This window comes from Xenopus tropicalis, chromosome 7 (genome assembly GCF_000004195.4).
Source record: "Xenopus tropicalis strain Nigerian chromosome 7, UCB_Xtro_10.0, whole genome shotgun sequence".
Lineage (NCBI taxonomy): Eukaryota > Metazoa > Chordata > Amphibia > Anura > Pipidae > Xenopus > Xenopus tropicalis.
In genome coordinates this window covers 130,833,752-130,858,474 of record NC_030683.2, presented here as the reverse complement: position 1 = coordinate 130,858,474, position 24,723 = coordinate 130,833,752, and the positions used below count along the sequence as shown (strand labels likewise).

General features: G+C 47.2%; 1 protein-coding gene across 1 annotated transcript in view; it reads left to right on the top strand.

The window, feature by feature from the left end:
* igsf21 (immunoglobin superfamily member 21) overlaps positions 1-24,723 on the top strand; it is a 256,988-nt gene that overhangs the window by 136,612 nt on the left and 95,653 nt on the right. Inside the window, 1 exon segment of the mRNA NM_001078772.2 lies at positions 10,758-10,876. Within this exon segment, the coding sequence (NP_001072240.2) occupies positions 10,758-10,876 (119 nt within the window).

The window sequence follows — 24,723 nt, the reverse complement described above, 5'->3', positions numbered from 1 at the left end:
TTAACCCCGTTTGTATTAATGTATTCTACTGTACAGCGCTGCGTACATAAGTAGCACTTTATAAATAAAGATATACATACATACATACATAGGTAAATAGATAGATAGATATAAACAGACAGATAGTTAGATAGACAGATATAAACAGACAGATAGTTAGATAGATAGATAGATAGAAACAGACAGATAGAAAGATAAATTGATAGATAGATAGATAGATAGATAGATAGATAGATAGATACATAGATGATAGATAGATAAATAGATAGATATAAACAGACAGATAGTTACATAGACAGATATAAACAGACAGATAGTTAGATAGATAGATAGAAACAGACAGATAGAAAGATAGATAGATAGATAGATACATAGATGATAGATAGATAAATAGATAGATATAAACAGACAGATAGTTACATAGACAGATATAAACAGACAGATAGTTAGATAGATAGATAGATAGATAGATAGATAGAAACAGACAGATAGAAAGATAAATTGATAGATAGATAGATAGATACATAGATGATAGATAGATAGATAGATATAAACAGACAGATAGAAAGAAAGATAGATATAAACAGACAGATAGAACGATAGATAGATAGAAACAGATAGATATATAGAAACAGACAGATAGATAGATAGGCATAGATCATAGACAGACTGATCACAGATAGATATAAACAGATAGATAGATAAATAGATAGATAGATAGATATAAACAGACAGATAGAAAGATAGATAGAAACAGATAGATAGATAGATAGACATAGATCATAGACAGACTGATCACAGACAGATGGAGAGTTCGATAATAGACAGACATAATAACAGACAAACGGACTGAGAGAGACAGAGAGAGATGAGAGGGTGTAACACTCAGACCCCCAGCTATAATTGTGCTGGATATTGTAGCTGCAGAGCCGCGGGTCTAGATAGATAGAAATATAGATAGACATAGATCATAGACAGACTGATCATAGATAAATAGATAGACAGATAGATAGATAAATAGATAGATAGATAGACATAGATCATAGACAGACTGATCATAGATAGATAGATAGATATAGATAGACATGTAGATGTATAGATAGATAGATGGACAGATAGATAGATAGATAGACAGATAGATAGATAGATAGATAGATAGATAGATGATAGATCACAGATAGAGAGATAGATAATAGACAGACATAATGACAGACAGACAGACAAACGGACTGAGAGAGACAGAGAGAGATGAGAGGGTGTAACCCTCAGACCCCCAGCTATAATTGTGCTGGATATTGTAGCTGCAGAGCCGCGGGTCGGACCCCCCATAACTTTCCCTTCTACCAATCAGGGGCCCCGTATATATATATTTGCTACACTGCTAAGCCCCTCCCTTCCCCAACTCCCGGCGTGTGCCCTATGGCAGCGGCTGGCACCCCGGGGGCACGTTACGGTGCCAGGGAGGCGCAGATGGTTTCCCGGCAGTTAGTGCGGCTCCGGGAAGATGGATGAACCTGCCAAAACAGGACTTAATTATTAATTCTGCTAATAATCAGTCTGTTAATTAGGTTTCTGGCACGGGCTGTGGCCCTGACTGGGCTCTGGAACTGGGAAGCGCAAGGAACGCCGGCCGCACAGCGCGGCTCCTTTGGGTCGGGCGGAAGGATACGCAGCTGCGGCCCCTTTACTCTCCAAACTCTTAGCCATTAAAGGGGAAGCTCACCTTTGTGTTAAGTTTTGTGATATTCTGAGAGAATTTGCAATTGGTCTTCATTTTTTATTATTTGTAGGTATTGAATGATTAAGCTTTTTGTTTAGCAGCTTTCCAGTTGGGGATTTCACCAGTTACCTGGTTGCTAAGGTCCAAATTACCCTAGCAACCAGGCAGGGGTTTGGAATATGGAGGGGGAGCAATGGAGAGGGGCTGAATAGAAAGATAAGTAATAAAAAATAACAATAACAATAAAATTGTAACCTCACAGGGCAATTATATATGGGCTGCCGGGGTCAGTGACCCCCATGTGAACGCTGCAAAGAGGCAGAAAAAACTGTAACCAATAAAAAAACTAAAACCTCTTGGGACGTTGCTAGGAATTGTCCCTTCTATAAAATATGAAAAGTTACCTTGAAGGTGAATCTCCCCTTTATAATTAGATACATTAGTTGGTCCATTTCCCAGCAGCCCCTTCAGCCCCTACTGAGCATGCTCCCTGAGCGTTACTAATGTCTGTCCCATAGCAACTGGGTATGGGGATTGGGCAGGGGGACTGGGCACGGGGACTGGGCACGGGGACTGGGCAGGGGGACTGGGCACGGGGAATGGGCATGGGGAATGGGCACGGGGAATGGGCACGGGGAATATGCACGGGGCTGGGCACAGGGAATGGGCACGGGGACTAGGCACGGGGGACTGGGCACGGGGAATGGGCACGGAAATGGGCACAGGGAATAGGCACGGGATTGGGCATGGGGAATGGGCACGGGGAATGGGCACGGGGACTGGACACGGGGAATGGGCATGAGGACTGGGCAAGAGGGCTGGGCATGTGCAATGGGCACGGGGAATGGGCACGGGGACTGGCACTGTGCCACTGGCAGAATGGGTCCCATTGGGGAGTCTGCATTCAGGTCAGGCTTGGCAGCGCGGTGGCACTGAGGTCGATTGGCAGCTGCAGATACAGCCGGGGGCCGTATTTTGTGCCAGGGAGAGAGAGAACGAGGTGCCCGCGACGCCACCCATTGTCAGCACAGATGATTCCGCTTGAGTGGGTGCCCGGCAGGGAGCGTCAGACATGGGAAGGGGCAGAGAGCGACAGAAACAAATTGTTCTCCCAAAAAATCCATTTCTGACATCATGAAGGGGGGGCGCCGGGCGCGGCTGTGCCAAGTGGCACCGGGACTGGTTGTGCAGTTTAATCAGCACTCAAGGCCGGGACCTCGGGGTCCTAAAGCTTCTTCTGCCAGAGAGACACTGAGATCTGCACTGAGGGACACGGAGCGGCAGGGACAGGGGAGCGGAATGCATCTACATTTATATGGCTCAGCTCAAGCACACACTCACATACACACTGACTCACACTCACATACATACACACTCACATACACACTGACTCACATACACACACTCACACACTGACTCACACTCACATACACACTCACATACACACTGACTCACACTCACATACACACTCACATACACACTGACTCACACTCACATACACACTCACATACACACTCACATACACACTGACTCACATACACACATACACACTCACACACTGACTCACACTCACATACACACTCACATACACACTGACACACTCACATACACACTCACATACACACTCACATACACACTGACACACTCACATACTCACATACACACTGACTCACACTCACATACACACTGACTCACACTCACATACACACTGACTCACACTCACATACACACTGACTCACACTCACATACACACTGACTCACACTCACATACACACTGACTCACACTCACATACACACTGACACACACTCACATACACACTCACATACACACTCACATACACACTGACACACTCACATACTCACATACACACTGACTCACACTCACATACACACTGACTCACACTCACATACACACTGACCCACACTCACATACACACTGACTCACACTCACATACACACTGACTCACACTCACATACACACTGACTCACACTCACATACACACTGACACACACTCACATACACACTCACACTGACTCACACTCACATACACACTGACCCACACTCACATACACACTGACTCACACTCACATACACACTGACCCACACTCACATACACACTGACACACACTCACATACACACTGACTCACACTCACATACACACTGACTCACACTCACATACACACTGACTCACACTCACATACACACTGACCCACACTTATTTGCATCATCTCTCTTGGTAGGGAATCCCATAACCTGACTGCCCTTACAGTAAGGAACCCCTTCCTATGCTGATGGTGAGATCTCCTTTCCTCCCCACCCCCAATGTATCACTCATTCCCCCTCTCTGGGTAGGGAATCCCATAACCTGACTGCCCTTACAGTAAGGAACCCCTTCCTATGCTGATGGTGAGATCCCCTTTCCTCCCCACCCCCAATGTATCACTCATTCCCCCTCTCTGGGTAGGGAACCCCATAACCTGACTGCCCTTACAGTAAGGAACCCCTTCCTATGCTGATGGTGAGATCTCCTTTCCTCCCCACCCCCAATGTATCACTCATTCCCCCTCTCTGGGTAGGGAATCCCATAACCTGACTGCCCTTACAGTAAGGAACCCCTTCCTATGCTGATGGTGAGATCCCCTTTCCTCCCCACCCCCAATGTATCACTCATTCCCCCTCTCTTGGTAGGGAACCCCATAACCTGACTGCCCTTACAGTAAGGAACCCCTTCCTATGCTGATGGTGAGATCCCCTTTCCTCCCAACCCCCAATGTATCACTCATTCCCCCTCTCTTGGTAGGGAATCCCATAACCTGACTGCCCTTACAGTAAGGAACCCCTTCCTATGCTGATGGTGAGATCCCCTTTCCTTCTCACCCCCATTGTATCACTCATTCCCCCTCTCTTGGTAGGGAACCCCATAACCTGACTGCCCTTACAGTAAGGAACCCCTTCCTATGCTGATGGTGAGATCCCCTTTCCTCCCCACCCCCAATGTATCACTCATTCCCCCTCTCTTGGTAGGGAATCCCATAACCTGACTGCCCTTACAGTAAGGAACCCCTTCCTATGCTGATGGTGAGATCCCCTTTCCTCCCAACCCCCAATGTATCACTCATTCCCCCTCTCTTGGTAGGGAATCCCATAACCTGACTGCCCTTACAGTAAGGAACCCCTTCCTATGCTGATGGTGAGATCCCCTTTCCTCCTCACCCCCAATGTATCACTCATTCCCCCTCTCTTGGTAGGGAATCCCATAACCTGACTGCCCTTACAGTAAGGAACCCCTTCCTATGCTGATGGTGAGATCCCCTTTCCTCCTCACCCCCAATGTATCACTCATTCCCCCTCTCTGGGTAGGGAACCCCATAACCTGACTGCCCTTACAGTAAGGAACCCCTTCCTATGCTGATGGTGAGATCCCCTTTCCTCCTCACCCCCAATGTATCACTCATTCCCCCTCTCTTGGTAGGGAACCCAATAACCTGATTGCCCTTACAGTAAGGAACCCCTTCCTATGCTGATGGTGAGATCCCCTTTCCTCCCCACCCCCAATGTATCACTCATTCCCCCTCTCTGGGTAGGGAATCCCATAACCTGACTGCCCTTACAGTAAGGAACCCCATTCCCAGTGAAATTCCCTTCTCTTCTGCCTCAGGGGATCACACAGGAAATTTTTAATTAACAAAATATGTTATAGTGACCTGATAGATAAGTTTACATGTTACATATTCCCTAGGGAGACAGACACACTCGCCCTTCTATGATCCCTTCCCAGTTGTTCTGTGTCGGGAAGAAGTTCAAGGAAGGACAAAGAAATCAATTAAAGCAATGAATGATCTAAACCTACAGGGAAAGGTGTGACGGATCGGCGCTGTCATCCTGCGGGGAGATATTACAGGCACCGGCACATGTATCTATGGTAGGTAGATAGATAGATAGATATAAATAGATAGATACAGTAGATAGATAGATAGATAATAAATAGCTATAGATAGATGGATGAATAGAATGATAGATAGATAAAGATAGACAGACAGATGATAGATATATGTAGATGGATAGATAGATAAATAGATGATAAATAGCGATAGATAGATGATAGATAGATAGATAAATAGCTATAGATAGATGGATGGATAGATAGATAGATAGATAGATGATAAATAGCGATAGATAGATAGATGATAGATAGATAGATAGATAAATAGCTATAGATAGATGGACGGATAGATAGATAGATAGATAGATAAATAGATAGAGATAAATTGATATAGAAACATAGATATAGATACATAGACAGATGATAGATAGATATTGCTAAATAGATATAGATAGAAAGAAAGAAAGATAAATAGATATAGATTGATGGATACATATAAAGATAAATAGATAAATCAGTATAGATAGATATAGATAGATGATAGATAGATAGATAGATAGATAGATATAGATGGATGTATACACAAAGAGAGATAGATAGATAGATAGATATAGATGGATGTATACACAAAGAGAGATAGATAGATAGATAGATAGACAGATAAAGTGTAACTCCCAGCATGCCCAGCAGCCCATTAGACCTTGGGGAGGAGGGGCCGAAGCCCCCGCTGAACGTTCTGCTTGGCTGCCGTCTAAAGAGCCGACTGTTTGTGCCGCAGATTTATCTGGAATGTATTTTCGGCCGTGTGACTCCAATTTATTATTTGTGCAGTGTTTCTGTGTGTTTGGTTACTGCATAAAAATCAATATATGGGATATGAAAGTGTATGCGGTCTCCGGGGCGCTAACTGCAGCCTGTAGCGGGGGGGGGGGGGGGGGGTAATGTGCCGGAGATTAAATATGCAACAGCCAATAAGGAGGTGCGGGGGCTGATCCCAGGGATGGTGACCGGGCCCTGATCCGGTGGTTCTGTTCCCCTCGCCCCCCCCAATTGCCTTTCTGCACCAGTGAGTGGGAGGGGATGGGGCTGTCGGGGTCAGAAGGGTTAATAGGCAGATACCCAGGGGCACAGTGAGGGTTCAGGGGTTCATATGATTCCCCATTGGGGGGGCCATTAGCCCCCCTCACCCCCCCATTTGCCCACCAGTGAGTGGGAGGGGATGGGGCTGTCGGGGTCAGAAGGGTTAATAGGCAGATACCCAGGGGCACAGTGAGGGTTCAGGGGTTCATATGATTCCCCATTGGGGGGGCCATTAGCCCCCCTCACCCCCCCATTTGCCCACCAGTGAGTGGGAGGAGATGGGGCTGTCGGGGTCAGAAGGGTTAATAGGCAGATACCCAGGGGCACAGTGAGGGTTCATATGATTCCCCATTGGGGGGCCCTTAGCTTCCCTCTGCCCCCCCATTTGCCTTTTTGCACCAGTGAGTGGGAGGAGATGGGCCTTCCTGGGCCAGAAGGGTTAATAGGCAGATACCCAGGAGCACAGTGAGGGTTCCTATGATTGGGGGGGCCCTTAGCTCCCATCTGCCCCCCCATTTGCCTTTCTGCACCGGTGAGTGGGAGGAGATGGGCCTGCCTGGGCCAGAAGGGTTAATAGGCAGATAGATAGATAGTGAGGGTTCCTATGATTGGGGGGCCCTTAGCCCCCCTCTGCCCCCCCCATTTGGGCTTCTCTCTCACACATCTCCCGAGCGGCTGTCACTATTGGGCGAGCGGAGCGGCTAAACTGCATTAAGCAGCAGCGGCCAATCCTGTGAAGTTATTAATAGGGTATTGATTTGCCCCCATCGCTGCTGAAAGCATCTCCTTCCCCTGAATACTGCCCCCCCGGCCCTGATCAATAGCCCTCAGCTCCTGGAGTAAATGCACCGACTGCGCTGTTAATCCACTTTAGACAAGGGCCGGGTTCCTGAGGGATAAACTCCCAGTCCCATTGGGCTCGGCCAGTCACACACGGTACCAGGTTTGCTGCGCGCTCGCAATTACTGCAACACAAAGTGACAGCTGTACAACAAGAGTCACTGCCTCACTGTGCTGCCAGTTAGTGCCAAGCTTCTGCCTCTGTGCTGCCAGTTAGTACCAAGTCTCTGTCTCTGTGCTGGCAGTTCGTACCAAGTCTCTGCCTCTGTGCTGCCAGTTAGTACCAAGTCTCTGCCTCTGTGCTGCCAGTTAGTACCAAGTCTCTGTCTCTGTGCTGGCAGTTCGTACCAAGTCTCTGCCTCTGTGCTGCCAGTTAGTACCAAGTCTCTGCCTCTGTGCTGCCAGTTAGTACCAAGTCTCTGCCTCTGTGCTGGCAGTTCGTACCAAGTCTCTGCCTCTCTGCTGGCAGTTCGTACCAAGTCTCTGCCTCTGTGCTGCCAGTTAGTACCAAGTCTCTGTCTCTGTGCTGGCAGTTCGTACCAAGTCTCTGCCTCTGTGCTGCCAGTTAGTACCAAGTCTCTGCCTCTGTGCTGCCAGTTAGTACCAAGTCACTGCCTCTCTGCTGGCAGTTCGTACCAAGTCTCTGTCTCTGTGCTGGCAGTTCGTACCAAGTATCTGCCTCTGTGCTGCCAGTTAGTACCAAGTCTCTGCCTCTGTGCTGCCAGTTAGTGCCAAGTCTCTGCCTCTGTGCTGGAAGTTAGTACCAAGTATCTACCTCTCTGCTGGCAGTTAGTACCAAGTCTCCGCCTCTCTGCTGGCAGTTAGTGCCAAGTCTCCGCCTCTGTGCTGGAAGTTAGTACCAAGTCTCTGCCTCTCTGCTGGCAGTTAGTGCCTAGTCTCCGCCTCTCTGCTGGCAGTTAGTGCCAAATCTCCGGCTCTGTGCTGGCAGTTACTGCCAAGTCTCTGCCTCTGTGCTGGAAGTTAGTACCAAGTCTCTGCCTCTCTGCTGGCAGTTAGTACCAAGTCTCCAACTCTGTGCTGGCAGTTAGTGCCAAGTCTCCGCCTCTGTGCCAGCAGTTAATTCCAAGTAAATGCCACTTTCTGCAGTTACCTAGTCTCCTCCTCTTTTCACAGTCAGTAGTTAGCCTCCTGCTCTCTAATGCAGTTAGTACCTAGTCTCCTCCTCTCTTTGCAGATAGTTAGTATCTAGTCTCCTCCTCCCTGTGCAGGCAGTTAGTATCTAGTCTCCTCCTCCCTTTGCAGATAGTTAGTATCTAGTCTCCTCCTCCCTTTGCAGACAGTTAGTATCTAGTCTCCTCCTCCCTGTGCAGGCAGTTAGTATCTAGTCTCCTCCTCCCTTTGCAGACAGTTAGTGCCCAGTCTCCTCCTCCCTGTGCAGGCAGTTAGTACCTAGTCTCCTCCTCCCTGTGCTGGCAGTAAGTACCTAGTCTCCTCCTCCCTGTGCTGGCAGTTAGTACCTAGTCTCCTCCTCCCTGTGCAGGCAGTTAGTACCTAGTCTCCTCCTCCCTGTGCTGGCAGTTAGTACCTAGTCTCCTCCTCCCTGTGCTGGCAGTTAGTCTCCTTCTATGTTACTTGCAGTCAGAGCCTGTCACATTGCAGTGAGTCCGAGAGAGCTGGCTGAGAGACAGGCAAGTGAGAGACAGACAGCCCAATGAAGCCTCTCGCTGGCCCAGGAATGTTCTGATGAGCAGTTACATACCTCCCTCGCTATAATGGATCGATTCATTACCCAGTGGCTCCGGGGGTCGCTCTGCGCAGAGAAACTGAACGATTTACTGAAACTCGAGTCGTTACTTGACCTTTTTTTAATTATTTCAACTTGATTTTTTTTATCCTCTTTCCTCTATTAATCTCTAAAGTCTGTCAGATCATTTCTATTTAAAGGGAAAGGAGCCCTAAAGGCAAAGTCTCCCAATCCAGATATTTCCCTGAGGCCTTCTACCCCCCCAACCCCCGGTGCAGAACCTACATGGTCTCCCCCAAATTTATCGGGGCCCCAGATATCTATGACCAGTCATAGACATCTGGGGCCCGTCCCACCGCTGCTTGTATACCTGTGCCAAGGTGCCAACGTGCCAAGGTGCCAAGGTGCCAACGTGCCAACGTGCCAAGGTGCCAACAATGAATATTCACACATACTGTTCCATTACACACAATTACCCCTTTTTTCAGTAACACCCCCAAATCTTACCCTGTTACCACTTGAGCCCCCATTGGTGGGTTTGTGGCTCAGCTTGGGAAACAAGGAATCAGCCCAATGGCTCCTGGTTAATGATGAGAGTTGCAGTACAACAACGTATCATTTGTCACCAATAACATTCTCCGGCCAATGGGCCCCTTTGCCCTGGCCCAATGCATAGACAGAATGTGGATATAGCTAAATAGATATAGATAGATAGAAAGAATGAGAATGAAAGAAAGAAAGATATAGATAAAAAGATACAGATAGATGCATGGATATAAAGATAGATAGATAGATAGATAGAGATAAATCAATATAGATAGATAGATATAGATAGATAGATAGATAGATAGAAAGAGATGATAGATAGATAGATAGATAGATATAGATGATAGATGATGGATAGATAGATAGATAGATAGATATAGATAGATCGATTGATAGATAGAAATAGATGGATGGATAGATAGAGATGATAGATAGATAGATAGATAGATAGATAGTAGATAGACAGGTAGATAGATAGATAGATAGATATAGATATAGATAGATAAATAGATAGATAGATAGATAGATAAAAATAGATGGATGGATAGATAGAGATGATAGATAGATAGACGATAGATAGATAGATAGATAGATAGATAGATAGATAGCGATAAATCGATATAGATAGATAGAAAGTTAGATAAATATAGATGGATGGATAGATAGGTAGATGGAGATGATAGATAGATAGATAGATAGATAGATGATAGATAGATAGATATATAGATAGATATATGGTAGATAGATAGGTAGATAGATAAAGAGCTAGAGAGATATAGATACATGGATATAGATAGCTGATGGATAGATAAATAAATGGATATAGATAGATAAATAGATACATAGATAGAGTATACTGTAGATAGGCCCAATGCAAATACCATCTCTCCTATCAATATACTGGGCCTTTGCTTATTTCTGTGTATTTGGGCTCAGACTTCGGGGTTCCTGATCCACTAATGACTTTCTCCCCCTTTACAGACTCCCCGAAGTCCGAATCTCCGACAACGGACCGTACGAGTGCCACGTGGGGATATACGACCGGGCCACGCGGGAAAAGGTGGTGCTGTCGTCGGACAACGTGTTCCTCAACGTCATGTGTGAGTAGAACCGTTTCCCTGGGTCTTCTGATTGGCTAACGAGGGGCTAACGAGTCGGTGCTTGTGTGCCGGGTAGTGATGGGCCAATCTGTCCCCTTTTGCTGAAAAGAAAGAAATTTGCGAAATGCGTTGGCGACTTTATTTTTACCCACGTGACTTTTTTCTCCAAATGCATTAAAGTCAATGAGGTTGCTGGGGTACAACCTTGGCTGTTGGAGGATGCTGGGAGTTGTAGTCCCTGTAGAGCCGGACTCCAGGCTGAGACAGGGGTATTTGGCAACGCAAAACAGTGAGAAATTTGCGAAATGCGTTGGCAACTTTATTTTTACCCACGTGACTTTTTCTCCAAATGCATTAAAGTCAATGAGGTTGCTGGGGTAAAACCTTGGCTGTTGGAGGATGCTGGGAGTTGTAGTCCCTATAGAGCCGGACTCCGGGCTCAGACAGAGGTATTTGGCAACGCAAAACAGCGAAAAATTTGCGAAATGCGTTGGCGACTTTATTTTTACCCACGTGACTTTTTTCTCCAAATGCATTAAAGTCAATGAGGTTGCTGGGGTAAAACCTTGGCTGTTGGAGGATGCTGGGAGTTGTAGTCCCTATAGAGCCGGACTCCGGGCTCAGACAGAGGTATTTGGCAACGCAAAACAGCGAAAAATTTGCGAAATGCGTTGGCGACTTTATTTTTACCCACGTGACTTTTTTCTCCAAATGCATTAAAGTCAATGAGGTTGTTGGTGTACAACCTTGGCTGTTGGAGGATGCTGGGAGTTGTAGTCCCTATAGAGCCGGACTCCGGGCTCAGACAGAGGTATTTGGCAACGCAAAACAGTGAAAAATTTGCGAAATGCGTTGGCGACTTTATTTTTACCCACGTGACTTTTTTCTGCAAATGCATTAAAGTCAATGAGGTTGCTGGGGTAAAACCTTGGCTGTTGGAGGATGCTGGGAGTTGTAGTCCATGTAGAGCCGGACTCCGGGCTGAGACAGGGGTATTTGGCAAGGCAAAACAGTGAGAAATTTGCGAAATGCGTTGGCAACTTTATTTTTACCCACGTGACTTTTTTCTCCAAATGCATTAAAGTCAATGAGGTTGCTGGGGTAAAACCTTGGCTGTTGGAGGATGCTGGGAGTTGTAGTCCCTATAGAGCCGGACTCCGGGCTCAGACAGAGGTATTTGGCAACGCAAAACAGCGAAAAATTTGCGAAATGCGTTGGCGACTTTATTTTTACCCAAGTGACTTTTTTCTCCAAATGCATTAAAGTCAATGAGGTTGCTGGGGTACAACCTTGGCTGGTAGAGGATGCTGGGAGTTGTAGTCCCTATAGAGCCGGACAGGGGTATTTGGCAACGCAAAACAGTGAGAAATTTGCGAAATGCATTTGCGACTTTATTTTTAAACGCGTGACTTTTTTCTCCAAATGCATTAAAGTCAATGAGGTTGCTGGGGTACAACCTTGGCTGTTGGAGGATGCTGGGAGTTGTAGTCCCTATAGAGCCGGACTCCGGGCTCAGACAGAGGTATTTGGCAACGCAAAACAGCGAAAAATTTGCGAAATGCGTTGGCGACTTTATTTTTAAACGCGTGACTTTTTTCTCCAAATGCATTAAAGTCAATGAGGTTGCTGGGGTAAAACCTTGGCTGTTGGAGGATGCTGGGAGTTGTAGTCCCTGTAGAGCCAGACAGGGGTATTTGGCAACGCTGTCTGTGCTTGGGACTCGCGCGTTCCAGCCGGCCGCCTATTGGAAAGAGATTAATGGCGCTCAGTGAAGTGCGACTCGGTACTGGGCTTTAATGGATATCAGCGCTCTCGTACGGGCGTTCCAAGCACCAATCCGTGTTAATTAATTATTCATTACAAGTGAAATATCAGTGTCTCTCCGAGAGCGTTCCGAGAGTGTTCCGAGAGCGTTCCGTGACCAGGACCCAATTATTATTCTTTGCTCCCGTTATGATGTAACAGAAATGAAAGGGGAATTTGATGTCATTCCGACACGGCCCGTTAGATCCGAGAGTCATGTTCTGGCCCCGGTCTCATTGATTTACTTGTATTGGGGGGGGGATTCCGGGGGCTTCGTGTTACAGCAGCTGGGTCTCGCTTTATGGCAGGGGTTCTAGTCAGAGCCAAAGTCCCAAAAGACACAGTCAGGATCAATGAAAATAGAACATTTTGCAAAACAGCGAGAAATTTGCGAAATGCGTTGGCAACTTTATTTTTACCCACGTGACTTTATTCTCCAAATGCATTAAAGTCAATGAGGTTGCTGGGGTACAACCTTGGCTGTTGGAGGATGCTGGGAGTTGTAGTCCCTATAGAGCCGGAACTCGGGCTGAGACAGGGGTATTTGGCAACGCAAAACAGCGAGAAATTTGCGAAATGCGTGGGCGACTTTATTTTTACCCACGTGGCTTTTTTCTCCAAATGCATTAAAGTCAATGAGGTTGCTGGGGTACAACCTTGGCTGGTAGAGGATGCTGGGAGTTGTAGTCCCTGTAGAGCCGGACTCCGGGCTGAGACAGGGGTATTTGGCAACGCAAAACAGCGAGAAATTTGCGAAATGCGTTGGCGACTTTATTTTTAAACGCATGACATTTTTCTCCAAATGCATTAAAGTCAATGAGGTTCCGACACGGCCCGTTAGATCCGAGAGTCATGTTCTGGCCCCGGTCTCATTGATTTACTTGTATGGGGGGGGGGGGAAGGGATTCCTGGGGCTCATGTGGCTGTTACAGCAGCTGGGTCTCGCTTTATGGCAGGGGTTTTAGTCAGAGCCAAAGTCCCAAAGGCACAGTCAGGATCACTTACCCTTTATCTAAAGGCAGATTCCTTTACAACACTGCTGGCCGGAGAGAAAAGGTGCGGCATTTTAACCATTTACTGACCATGGAATACTAAATAAACTATTATTGTATGGTGCCCAGGAAAGAGTTTAATTAGTGGCTAATTGGGCAATACCAAAAGAGGTAGGGTTAATGGGCAAAGACTGGGCATTTCATAGGGCAAGGGGTTGGCATAACGTATATTAATAAGGAATTTCCAAGCGGTGGCAATAATTAAAGGCTTATGGGCCCTGGGGACACATTTGCGTTGGATGTGATAGTCCAGACTGATGGGCTCTGAAAGGAGCAGGGATTGTCAGCGAGTGGGCAAGGATGGGTGCTGGCTTGGGTGCAATGGTCTTTGGCTTGGTGCCACCGTGCCATGGTCTGTTTTGCCCAGTTCCACTGGTAGAAATCATGGGGCCCCATACTACGTATCTGGCAGTCGCCCCCTAGTGGGCAGCCTTAGTAATGTACATAAAGGTGGGCAGGACCCCCCCCGTATCTGTGCCCCTGCAGCAGCTTATATTTACTGCCGGCCTTTCATGCCCATTGGCACAAACCAGAAACACTGGGAATTATGGGAACTGATTAGTTAAGGAGATTTACATAAGACTGCCCCCCCCCCCCTTATCTCTAGTGATGGGGCCCTTTTCGCTGGATTACGACAGCCAATGAAAAACAGACGTCTCTATTAAACTGCCAACCTGTGATTGTCCTGCCAGGCCTGGCACTCGGCGCACCATTAACATTCCGGTGGCGAGAGGCGGCTGATAGGAAATCAATCTCGTCATTAAACAAATAACAGCCTGGGAGGTAATTACATCTCGTTCCCTTAATTAAACTCACTGTAGCGCCAATTAACTGGGACCCGCGTTGTAGTGTAGGGCCCCTAATCAGTGCCAAGCCCAGCCCACTTTCTGCTAAACCCCGCCCCTTTTGGTACCTGAGATACATGACTTATAAGAAATAGGGGTTGGTAGCACTAGGTAGGTACCTAATATATAGGGGCAGAGACAGGGGAAAGTGTTGGAAGGGTTACTGCCTGCCCTGCTCTCATTTCCCTACAGAAATAGGGGTTGGTAGCACTAGGTAGGTACCTAATATATAGGGGCAGAGACAGGGGAAAACGTTGGAAGGGTTACTGCCTGCCCTGCTCTCATTTCCCTACAGAAATAGGGGTTGGTAGCACTAGGTAGGTACCTAATATATAGGGGCAGAGACAGGGGAAAGTGTTGGAAGGGTTACTGCCTGCCCTGCTCTCATTTCCCTACAGAAATAGGGGTTGGTAGCACTAGGTAGGTACCTAATATATAGGGGCAGAGACAGGGGAAAGTGTTGGAAGGGTTACTGCCTGCCCTGCTCTCATTTCCCTACAGAAATAGGGGTTGGTAGCACTAGGTAGGTACCTAATATATAGGGGCAGAGACAGGGGAAAGTGTTGGAAGGGTTACTGCCTGCCCTGCTCTCATTTCCCTACAGAAATAGGGGTTGGTAGCACTAGGTAGGTACCTAATATATAGGGGCAGAGACAGGGGAAAGTGTTGGAAGGGTTACTGCCTGCCCTGCTCTCATTTCCCTACAGAAATAGGGGTTGGTAGCACTAGGTAGGTACCTAATATATAGGGCACAGTGACGTGCCAAGATGGAGGGAAGTGCCAGGGAAATGCCAGATCCGCCCAATTAACCAAATGACATTTACGTTTGGTTGCTCAGTGCCCCTATAGGGATTAGCCTTTATGTAGCACCAACATACTCGGCAGCGCAGCACAGAGATGAAACATCGGTCGCCTCCCCCTGGGGATCCGGATTCTCTATAAACAGAACCTATGAACCCAAACAATGAGCAGTCGGGGGAATTAGAAGCCGCTGTCTGACTGGCAGTTACAGGAGAAAGAGCCATTTATGTTCCCAAAGCTGAGGTCATGCCTGAGTGCCGCTTCTCTCTCGGAGCCATCGATCATGTCCTCAGACAACCTCCCGCCGCACGGAACCGCGCAGGATTAGCGGCCAAAACCCGGCTCCGCCGCCCGGAGAGAGAGGCCTTATTTATCAAAAAGGATTTAGATTCAATTTGTTTTATTTTTTGGTACCAATATCATAATGAATGTTTAAAGGTCAACTTAACCCAATCCTGATACAACTCCCCAATATCCATTCATTCCTCATTCTCACTGGGTTTATAGTTATGTGTAACTGTCACTGTGTCTGTCCCTTTCCCTTCCCTGCACTGCTGGTTCTGACTCCTGATACAACTCCCCAATACCCATTCATTCCTCATTCTCACTGGGTTTATAGTTATGTGTAACTGTCACTGTGTCTGTCCCTTTCCCTTCCCTGCACTGCTGGTTCTGACTCCTGATACAACTCCCCAATATCCATTCATCCCTCATTCTCACTGGGTTTATAGTTATGTGTAACTGTCACTGTGTCTGTCCCTTTCCCTTCCCTGCACTGCTGGTTCTGACTCCTGATACAACTCCCCAATATCCATTCATTCCTCATTCTCACTGGGTTTATAGTTATGTGTAACTGTCACTGTGTCTGTCCCTTTCCCTTCTCTGCACTGCTGGTTCTGACTCCTGATACAACTCCCCAATATCCATTCATTCCTCATTCTCACTGGGTTTATAGTTATGTGTAACTGTCACTGTGTCTGTCCCTTTCCCTTCCCTGCACTGCTGGTTCTGACTCCTGATACAACTCCCCAATATCCATTCATTCCTCATTCTCACTGGGTTTATAGTTATGTGTAACTGTCACTGTGTCTGTCCCTTTCCCTTCCCTGCACTGCTGGTTCTGACTCCTGATACAACTCCCCAATATCCATTCATTCCTCATTCTCACTGGGTTTATAGTTATGTGTAACTGTCACTGTGTCTGTCCCTTTCCCTTCCCTGCACTGCTGGTTCTGACTCCTGATACAACTCCCCAATATCCATTCATCCCTCATTCTCACTGGGTTTATAGTTATGTGTAACTGTCACTGTGTCTGTCCCTTTCCCTTCCCTGCACTGCTGGTTCTGACTCCTGATACAACTCCCCAATATCCATTCATCCCTCATTCTCACTGGGTTTATAGTTATGTGTAACTGTCACTGTGTCTGTCCCTTTCCCTTCCCTGCACTGCTGGTTCTGACTCCTGATACAACTCCCCAATATCCATTCATTCCTCATTCTCACTGGGTTTATAGTTATGTGTAACTGTCACTGTGTCTGTCCCTTTCCCTTCTCTGCACTGCTGGTTCTGACTCCTGATACAACTCCCCAATATCCATTCATCCCTCATTCTCACTGGGTTTATAGCCCCAGAATAGACAGAATGAGCGCTGTCTCCGTGCCCTTTGATGGCGGCTGATTGCCAATGCATGAAACTCATTCTCCCCGGAACGCGCGGCGGCGGCGGCAAATTGCACGGATACAAATTCCCTTTCAGCTCTCAGATTGTCTCGGCGACAGCGACGCTCTCATGGAAATGAAGCCGGAGGCACTTTGCATCTTTATGGGCACAATATTGGCCGGCGCGGGTGATATCGGCGCGTGGGGAACCCTGGGGGGGGGGGGGCTCATTCCGACTTTTACAATGAGAAAAGATTAAAGTCGCTTTCTCTTTGTTACAAACGTTTTAATATAAATCTATAATTAGCATGGAAAGCGCCACTTGTGCGACTGTCAGAATAAAGTAGCCCCCCCGCCCCCCCAGGCATCTCTGTATAAGGGGCCACAGTAGCCGCGGAACCTTCCCTGTAGGTAGAGCTCATTGTGGGAGTTGCCATGGTGTTACGTTATGTTATAAAATTGCAGTTGGTCTTCATTATTTATTCTTCATAGTTTTTAAATTATATGCTCCCAGCACCTTAATCATATTTATATATCCCTTTACCTCAACTCCCAGTCTGCCTTTAGGTTTGAGCTGTAGCGCAGGGCTGGGGGGGGGTTACATGGGGGCCTTTTCTATACAATGTTATTCTACAGAGCTTGTTTCTCCATTACAGAGCGAGGGAATAAAAGATCCATTTGTCGGTTCTGACGTGGCTGCTGCTTTATAATAGGAAATGTTCATTCTCTCCCCGTAGCGCTGAGAGCCACAATCACCGGCCACTCGGGCAGAGGGTTGGGGCCCCGGTTATTCTCTGCATTGTTTGGATTCCCGGAACTCAGTCCATTAATGGGAACCTTGGCGCGTTCCTGACTCAGAACATTTACTAACAATGACACTCACATTACTGAGACTCCGACAGCCGCTGGGGGGGGCGAGGGTGGCTTTTCCGGGCCCTGGGTGTGGGGGCCCCTATCTATTAACAGTTAGAGTATATAGGGCACCTACGAGGGGTCCTCAACTCAGGGCCCTTGCGGTTAAGGGGGCACCAGTAGTGTAATTATATATACAGCAGACCCTGCAGTCGAGGGGGGGCCCAGGCCGCAAGGGGCCCCAGTCAGTGGCATAACGTCTGTGGGCCCCCCTGCAGCAGAGGGACTTTCAGGGGCCCCCCAGGACTTTTCCTGGTATCCAGGTGGGCCAGAGTCCTTTATAACATTGCGTGGTCTGTGGGGGCCACGGGGCACAGTCAGGCTGGGAGGGGGAGGTGGGACTGGTCGCGCCGGGACCTCTCAAAAGCTTTTTCTGCAGGGGGGCCCGGCACGACCAGGTTTCTGGGGAGCACTAAGAGACGGGAAGGTCTGACGCGAGTCAGGGACTTGCTTGGGGGGTGGGGTTTATGGGATGGACCGTAATGGAGGGAATAGGGGCGTGGCCATGTAATTCTCATAATGGAGAGAATAGGGGCGTGGCCATGTAATTCTCATAATGGAGAGAATAGGGGCGTGGCCATGTAATATTATATTGGGGCCCTTGGGCTCTGTAACTTAGTAGCACGGGGCCCCATGATTACTGTAGTAGCCGTGGCTGTAACTAAGGAATAGTGCGTACGGTAAGGCAACTATCAGGGTGGGTTCGGTGCATCCCTAGTGTATAGTAAGGCAAGATATGGTGGCTGTAACTGTGGCACAGTGAATATAGTAAGGCGAGGATGTTAAGTGGAAGGGCTGTATTATGTGTATAGTAAGGCAAGAGGATATTAAGTGGAAGGGCTGTATTATGTGTATAGTAAGGCAAGAAGATGTTAAGGGGAAGGGCTGTATTATGTGTATAGTAAGGCAAGAAGATGTTAAGGGGAAGGGCTGTATTATGTGTATAGTAAGGCAAGAGGATGTTAAGGGGAAGGGCTGTATTATGTGTATAGTAAGGCAAGAGGATGTTAAGTGGAAGGGCTGTATTATGTGTATAGTAAGGCAAGAGGATGTTAAGTGGAAGGGCTGTATTATGTGTATAGTAAGGCAAGAGGATATTAAGTGGAAGGGCTGTATTATGTGTATAGTAAGGCAAGAGGATGTTAAGGGGAAGGGCTGTATTATGTGTATAGTAAGGCAAGAGGATATTAAGTGGAAGGGCTGTATTATGTGTATAGTAAGGCAAGAAGATGTTAAGGGGAAGGGCTGTATTATGTGTATAGTAAGGCAAGGGGATGTTAAGGGGAAGGGCTATAGTATGTGTATAGTAAGGCAAGAGGATGTTAAGGGAAGGGCTATAGTATGTGTATAGTAAGGCAAGAGGATGTTAAGGGGAAGGGCTATAGTATGTGTATAGTAAGGCAAGAGGATGTTAAGGGGAAGGCCTATAGTATGTGTATAGTAAGGCAAGAGGATGTTAAGGGGAAGGGCTATAGTATGTGTATAGTAAGGCAAGAGGATGTTAAGGGGAAGGCCTATAGTATGTGTATAGTAAGGCAAGCGGATTTCTATTCCGTGTATAATAAGGAGCGAGACAAGAACTGGTTTCAGGCAAAGCGGTTTCCGTGTAATTACGGACGCGCCGGGCCGAGGTCGCCAGTAAAGCGCTCGCCGCTCCCTCGCCATCTGCTGATAAATCTGACATCTGTATGTGGCAAAATTGTGTATTTGCTCCAGACATGAGATGTAATTACCGGCGATGCGGAATGCGGGGGGGGTATAGAGATGAGCCCCAATAAACACACCGCGGCGTGTAGCCCCTCCCACCCAGGGCAGCAGGGGGGGCTGTTATTGATGCTCTGGTGGGTTTGGAGAGAATAAAAATAAAGGGGTTATTAAATGAGCATCTGTCCAAGGGGCACGTTCAGCCTCACCGGTGCCCCCAATGTCTGCCCCCCAGTATATTGGGCTTCTTTACCCTCAGCCAGAACTCTTGTGACCCGGTCCAGACCACAAATAGCCCATCTATTAACCCTATCAGGGCAGGTTAGGTGCCCATAGGGGGGTACCATGTATATGTGCTGTGACCATCGTGGCAAAACTGGGGGCAGTCAATAGGGGGCCCAGACTGTAGGCCAGTCCCTACCGGACCCCGCCAGACCCCATTACAACATTTGTTTGCAGGGGGGCCCAGCATGACCAAGTTGCGTTACTGCATGACCAAGGTGGGGCACGGTTGGGTCCCATGGCGGCGCCGCGAGTTTGCCGGCATAACCAGAACTCAGATCTGCCAGACAGAATTCTGGGAGTTGTAATAAGAATTCAGTGTGAGGGGCGGGTCTGGGGTGTGGGGGGCATATATTGTGCCCCTTTAATAGCTCTGCTCCTTCTATTTCATTGGCTCTGCCCGCAACAATGGGCTAATTATTGGAAACCTGGGATGGGGGGTCCCGGGGGGTTTAGTTCCACCTAATCCCATCTCTAATCTCTGTCTCTAACACCCAGAGGAGTCCATTTTTGGACTCAGGAGGGAGATGATTCCCGCTAATCATTTCCTACCACTCGCTGGGATAAATGAGTATTTTGCAGCGCTGAGGGTCACGCTTGACTGCGCAGAGTAAATCCGGCCGCGCTCGCTGAATCCCACCTGCTCCTTAACCAAGCGAGATGCGCGGCTCAGCCTGATGGAAGGAACGGTCTGATGGGACCCCAGGCAATGAGCCCCCCTTTATTTGCTGTGTAACCAACCCAAATTCAATTAAATATTGAAATATCAAATTGCTCAGTGGGGGGGGGGGGGGGGGGGGGGTAGGGTTGTAATGCAACCTGCACACCCCCAGCTGTCAGCAGTAAGGACATAGGGACAGCAAAATGGTTTACCTGGAGTTACACAGGGAAACACAAAAACACTACTGCATGCAAGCAGAAAGACAGGAAGTGCACTATTGCATGTAGGCAGAAAGACAGGAAGTGCACTATAGCATGCAAACAGAAAGACAGTAAATGCACTATTGCATGCAAACAGAAAGACAGTAAATGCACTATTGCATATAGGCAGAAAAGAACAGGAAGTGCACCTTTGCATGAAGGCAGGAAGTGCACTATAGCATGCAAACAGAAAGACAGGAGATGCACTATTGCATGTAGGCAGAAAAGAACAGGAAGTGCACTATTGCATGTAGGCAGAAAAGAACAGGAAGTGCACTATTGCATGTAGGCAGGAAGGCAGGAAGTGCACTATTGCATGTAGGCAGAAAAGAACAGGAAGTGCACTATTGCATGTAGGCAGGAAGGCAGGAAGTGCACTATTGCATGTAGGCAGAAAAGAACAGGAAGTGCACTATTGCATGTAGGCAGGAAGGCAGGAAGTGCACTATTGCATGTAGGCAGAAAAGAACAGGAAGTGCACCTTTGCATGAAGGCAGGAAGTGCACTATAGCATGCAAACAGAAAGACAGTAAATGCACTATTGCATATAGGCAGAAAAGAACAGGAAGTGCACCTTTGCATGAAGGCAGGAAGTGCACTATAGCATGCAAACAGAAAGACAGGAGATGCACTATTGCATGTAGGCAGAAAAGAACAGGAAGTGCACTATTGCATGTAGGCAGAAAAGAACAGGAAGTGCACTATTGCATGTAGGCAGGAAGGCAGGAAGTGCACTATTGCATGTAGGCAGAAAAGAACAGGAAGTGCACTATTGCATGTAGGCAGGAAGGCAGGAAGTGCACTATTGCATGTAGGCAGAAAAGAACAGGAAGTGCACTATTGCATGTAGGCAGGAAGGCAGGAAGTGCACTATTGCATGTAGGCAGAAAAGAACAGGAAGTGCACCTTTGCATGAAGGCAGGAAGTGCACTATAGCATGCAAACAGAAAGACAGGAGATGCACTATTGCATGTAGGCAGAAAAGAACAGGAAGTGCACTATTGCATGTAGGCAGAAAAGAACAGGAAGTGCACTATTGCATGTAGGCAGAAAAGAACAGGAAGTGCACTATTGCATGTAGGCAGGAAGGCAGGAAGTGCACTATTGCATGTAGGCAGAAAAGAACAGGAAGTGCACTATTGCATGTAGGCAGGAAGGCAGGAAGTGCACTATTGCATGTAGGCAGAAAAGAACAGGAAGTGCACTATTGCATGTAGGCAGGAAGGCAGGAAGTGCACTATTGCATGTAGGCAGAAAAGAACAGGAAGTGCACCCTTGCATGCAAACAGAAAGACAGGAAGTGCACTATTGCATGCAAACAGAAAGACAGTAAATGCACTATTGCATATAGGCAGAAAAGAACAGGAAGTGCACCTTTGCATGAAGGCAGGAAGTGCACTATAGCATGCAAACAGAAAGACAGGAGATGCACTATTGCATGTAGGCAGAAAAGAACAGGAAGTGCACTATTGCATGTAGGCAGAAAAGAACAGGAAGTGCACTATTGCATGTAGGCAGAAAAGAACAGGAAGTGCACTATTGCATGTAGGCAGGAAGGCAGGAAGTGCACTATTGCATGTAGGCAGAAAAGAACAGGAAGTGCACTATTGCATGTAGGCAGGAAGGCAGGAAGTGCACTATTGCATGTAGGCAGAAAAGAACAGGAAGTGCACTATTGCATGTAGGCAGGAAGGCAGGAAGTGCACTATTGCATGTAGGCAGAAAAGAACAGGAAGTGCACCCTTGCATGCAAACAGAAAGACAGGAAGTGCACTATTGCATGCAAACAGAAAGACAGTAAATGCACTATTGCATATAGGCAGAAAAGAACAGGAAGTGCACCTTTGCATGAAGGCAGGAAGTGCACTATAGCATGCAAACAGAAAGACAGGAGATGCACTATTGCATGTAGGCAGAAAAGAACAGGAAGTGCACTATTGCATGTAGGCAGAAAAGAACAGGAAGTGCACTATTGCATGTAGGCAGGAAGGCAGGAAGTGCGCTATTGCATGTAGGCAGAAAAGAACAGGAAGTGCACTATTGCATGTAGGCAGGAAGGCAGGAAGTGCACTATTGCATGTAGGCAGAAAAGAACAGGAAGTGCACCCTTGCATGCAAACAGAAAGACAGGAAGTGCACTATTGCATGCAAACAGAAAGACAGGAAGTGCATTATTGCATGTAGGCAGAAAAGAACAGGAAGTGCACCCTTGCATGCAAACAGAAAGACAGGAAGTGCACTATTGCATGCAAACAGAAAGACAGGAAGTGCACTATTGCCTTTATATGGGTGCTCTCGGTGCATCTTCTTCCCCTGCACCCTAGTGCTTCCATATTGCCGCTCACCCTGTGTAGCCCTTACACGGATTGGATGTTTATAGGGGGATATTTTCTGTTTAATTTATACCCCTTCCCTCCCTTACGCTCCTAATGTTATTAGTGGGGCTCAGTTTGGGTGGGAACATAACCAATCAATGGGGCCGCTTCCCGAGCGCCAGATTTTTCATAATAGCGGGACTACTTCCCCTTTGCGCTCTGTATCCCTCTCCTATTGGCTCTTACAGCCGCTGTTGCTGGGGAGCCACTTGGTAGAAATTATTTATTATCATTTCTATGATTTTATTTTCCTGCCTCACTTACATCAAAACTTTGTGTCTTTAATAAAGTAAAGGGGAAATAAGCCGTCAGCTTAGCGCTCTCTCTCATTACTATTCCTCTCCGGCCGTAAAAAGCCCATTTGGCAAAAGTGTCTCCTGCGAGCGTCTCCTGCGAGTGACGGGGAAATCTGCATAATTCCAGCAGGATTCACGCTCCCCTGTCTCAGCGTCGGCCCATTAGAGCCCGAGCCGCTCCTTGTGCAGATCCATTAGGTACTGAGGCTTCTCCCTGATATATGGGGGGCTTTATAATTGGGCAGAAATAGATACAGTCACTAACACTGAGTGCTTCATAGGCTCCTCTATCCAGCAGCTACTGCTTCTCTTATTGATTCTCACACTCAAACCTGAGGGAATAGATATTTCTATATACGGAACATTCCCTCTCTGTATATTTGTATTTATACATATGGGTAGGGGGTGCCATAGTGTTTCCCTTAGACAGTACAGTATGGGGGTACAGCTTATTGTGTGCCCAGAACATTCCTTCTCTGTATATTTGTATTTATACATATGGGTAGGGGGTGCCATAGTGTTTCCCTTAGACAGTACAGTATGGGGGTACAGCTTATTGTGTGCCCAGAACATTCCCTCTCTGTATATTTGTATTTATACATATGGGTAGGGGGTGCCATAGTGTTTCCCTTAGACAGTACAGTATGGGGGTACAGCTTATTGTGTGCCCAGAACATTCCCTCTCTGTATATTTGTATTTATACATATGGGTAGGAGGCGCCATAGTGTTTCCCTTAGACAGTACAGTATGGGGGTACAGCTTATTGTGTGCCCAGAACATTCCTTCTCTGTATATTTGTATTTATACATATGGGTAGGGGGTGCCATAGTGTTTCCCTTAGACAGTACAGTATGGGGGTACAGCTCATTGTGTGCCCAGAACATTCCTTCTCTGTATATTTGTATTTATACATATGGGTAGGGGGTGCCATAGTGTTTCCCTTAGACAGTACAGTATGGGGGTACAGCTTATTGTGTGCCCAGAACATTCCTTCTCTGTATATTTGTATTTATACATATGGGTAGGAGGTGCCATAGTGTTTCCCTTAGACAGTACAGTATGGGGGTACAGCTTATTGTGTGCCCAGAACATTCCTTCTCTGTATATTTGTATTTATACATATGGGTAGGAGGTGCCATAGTGTTTCCCTTAGACAGTACAGTATGGGGGTACAGCTTATTGTGTGCCCAGAACA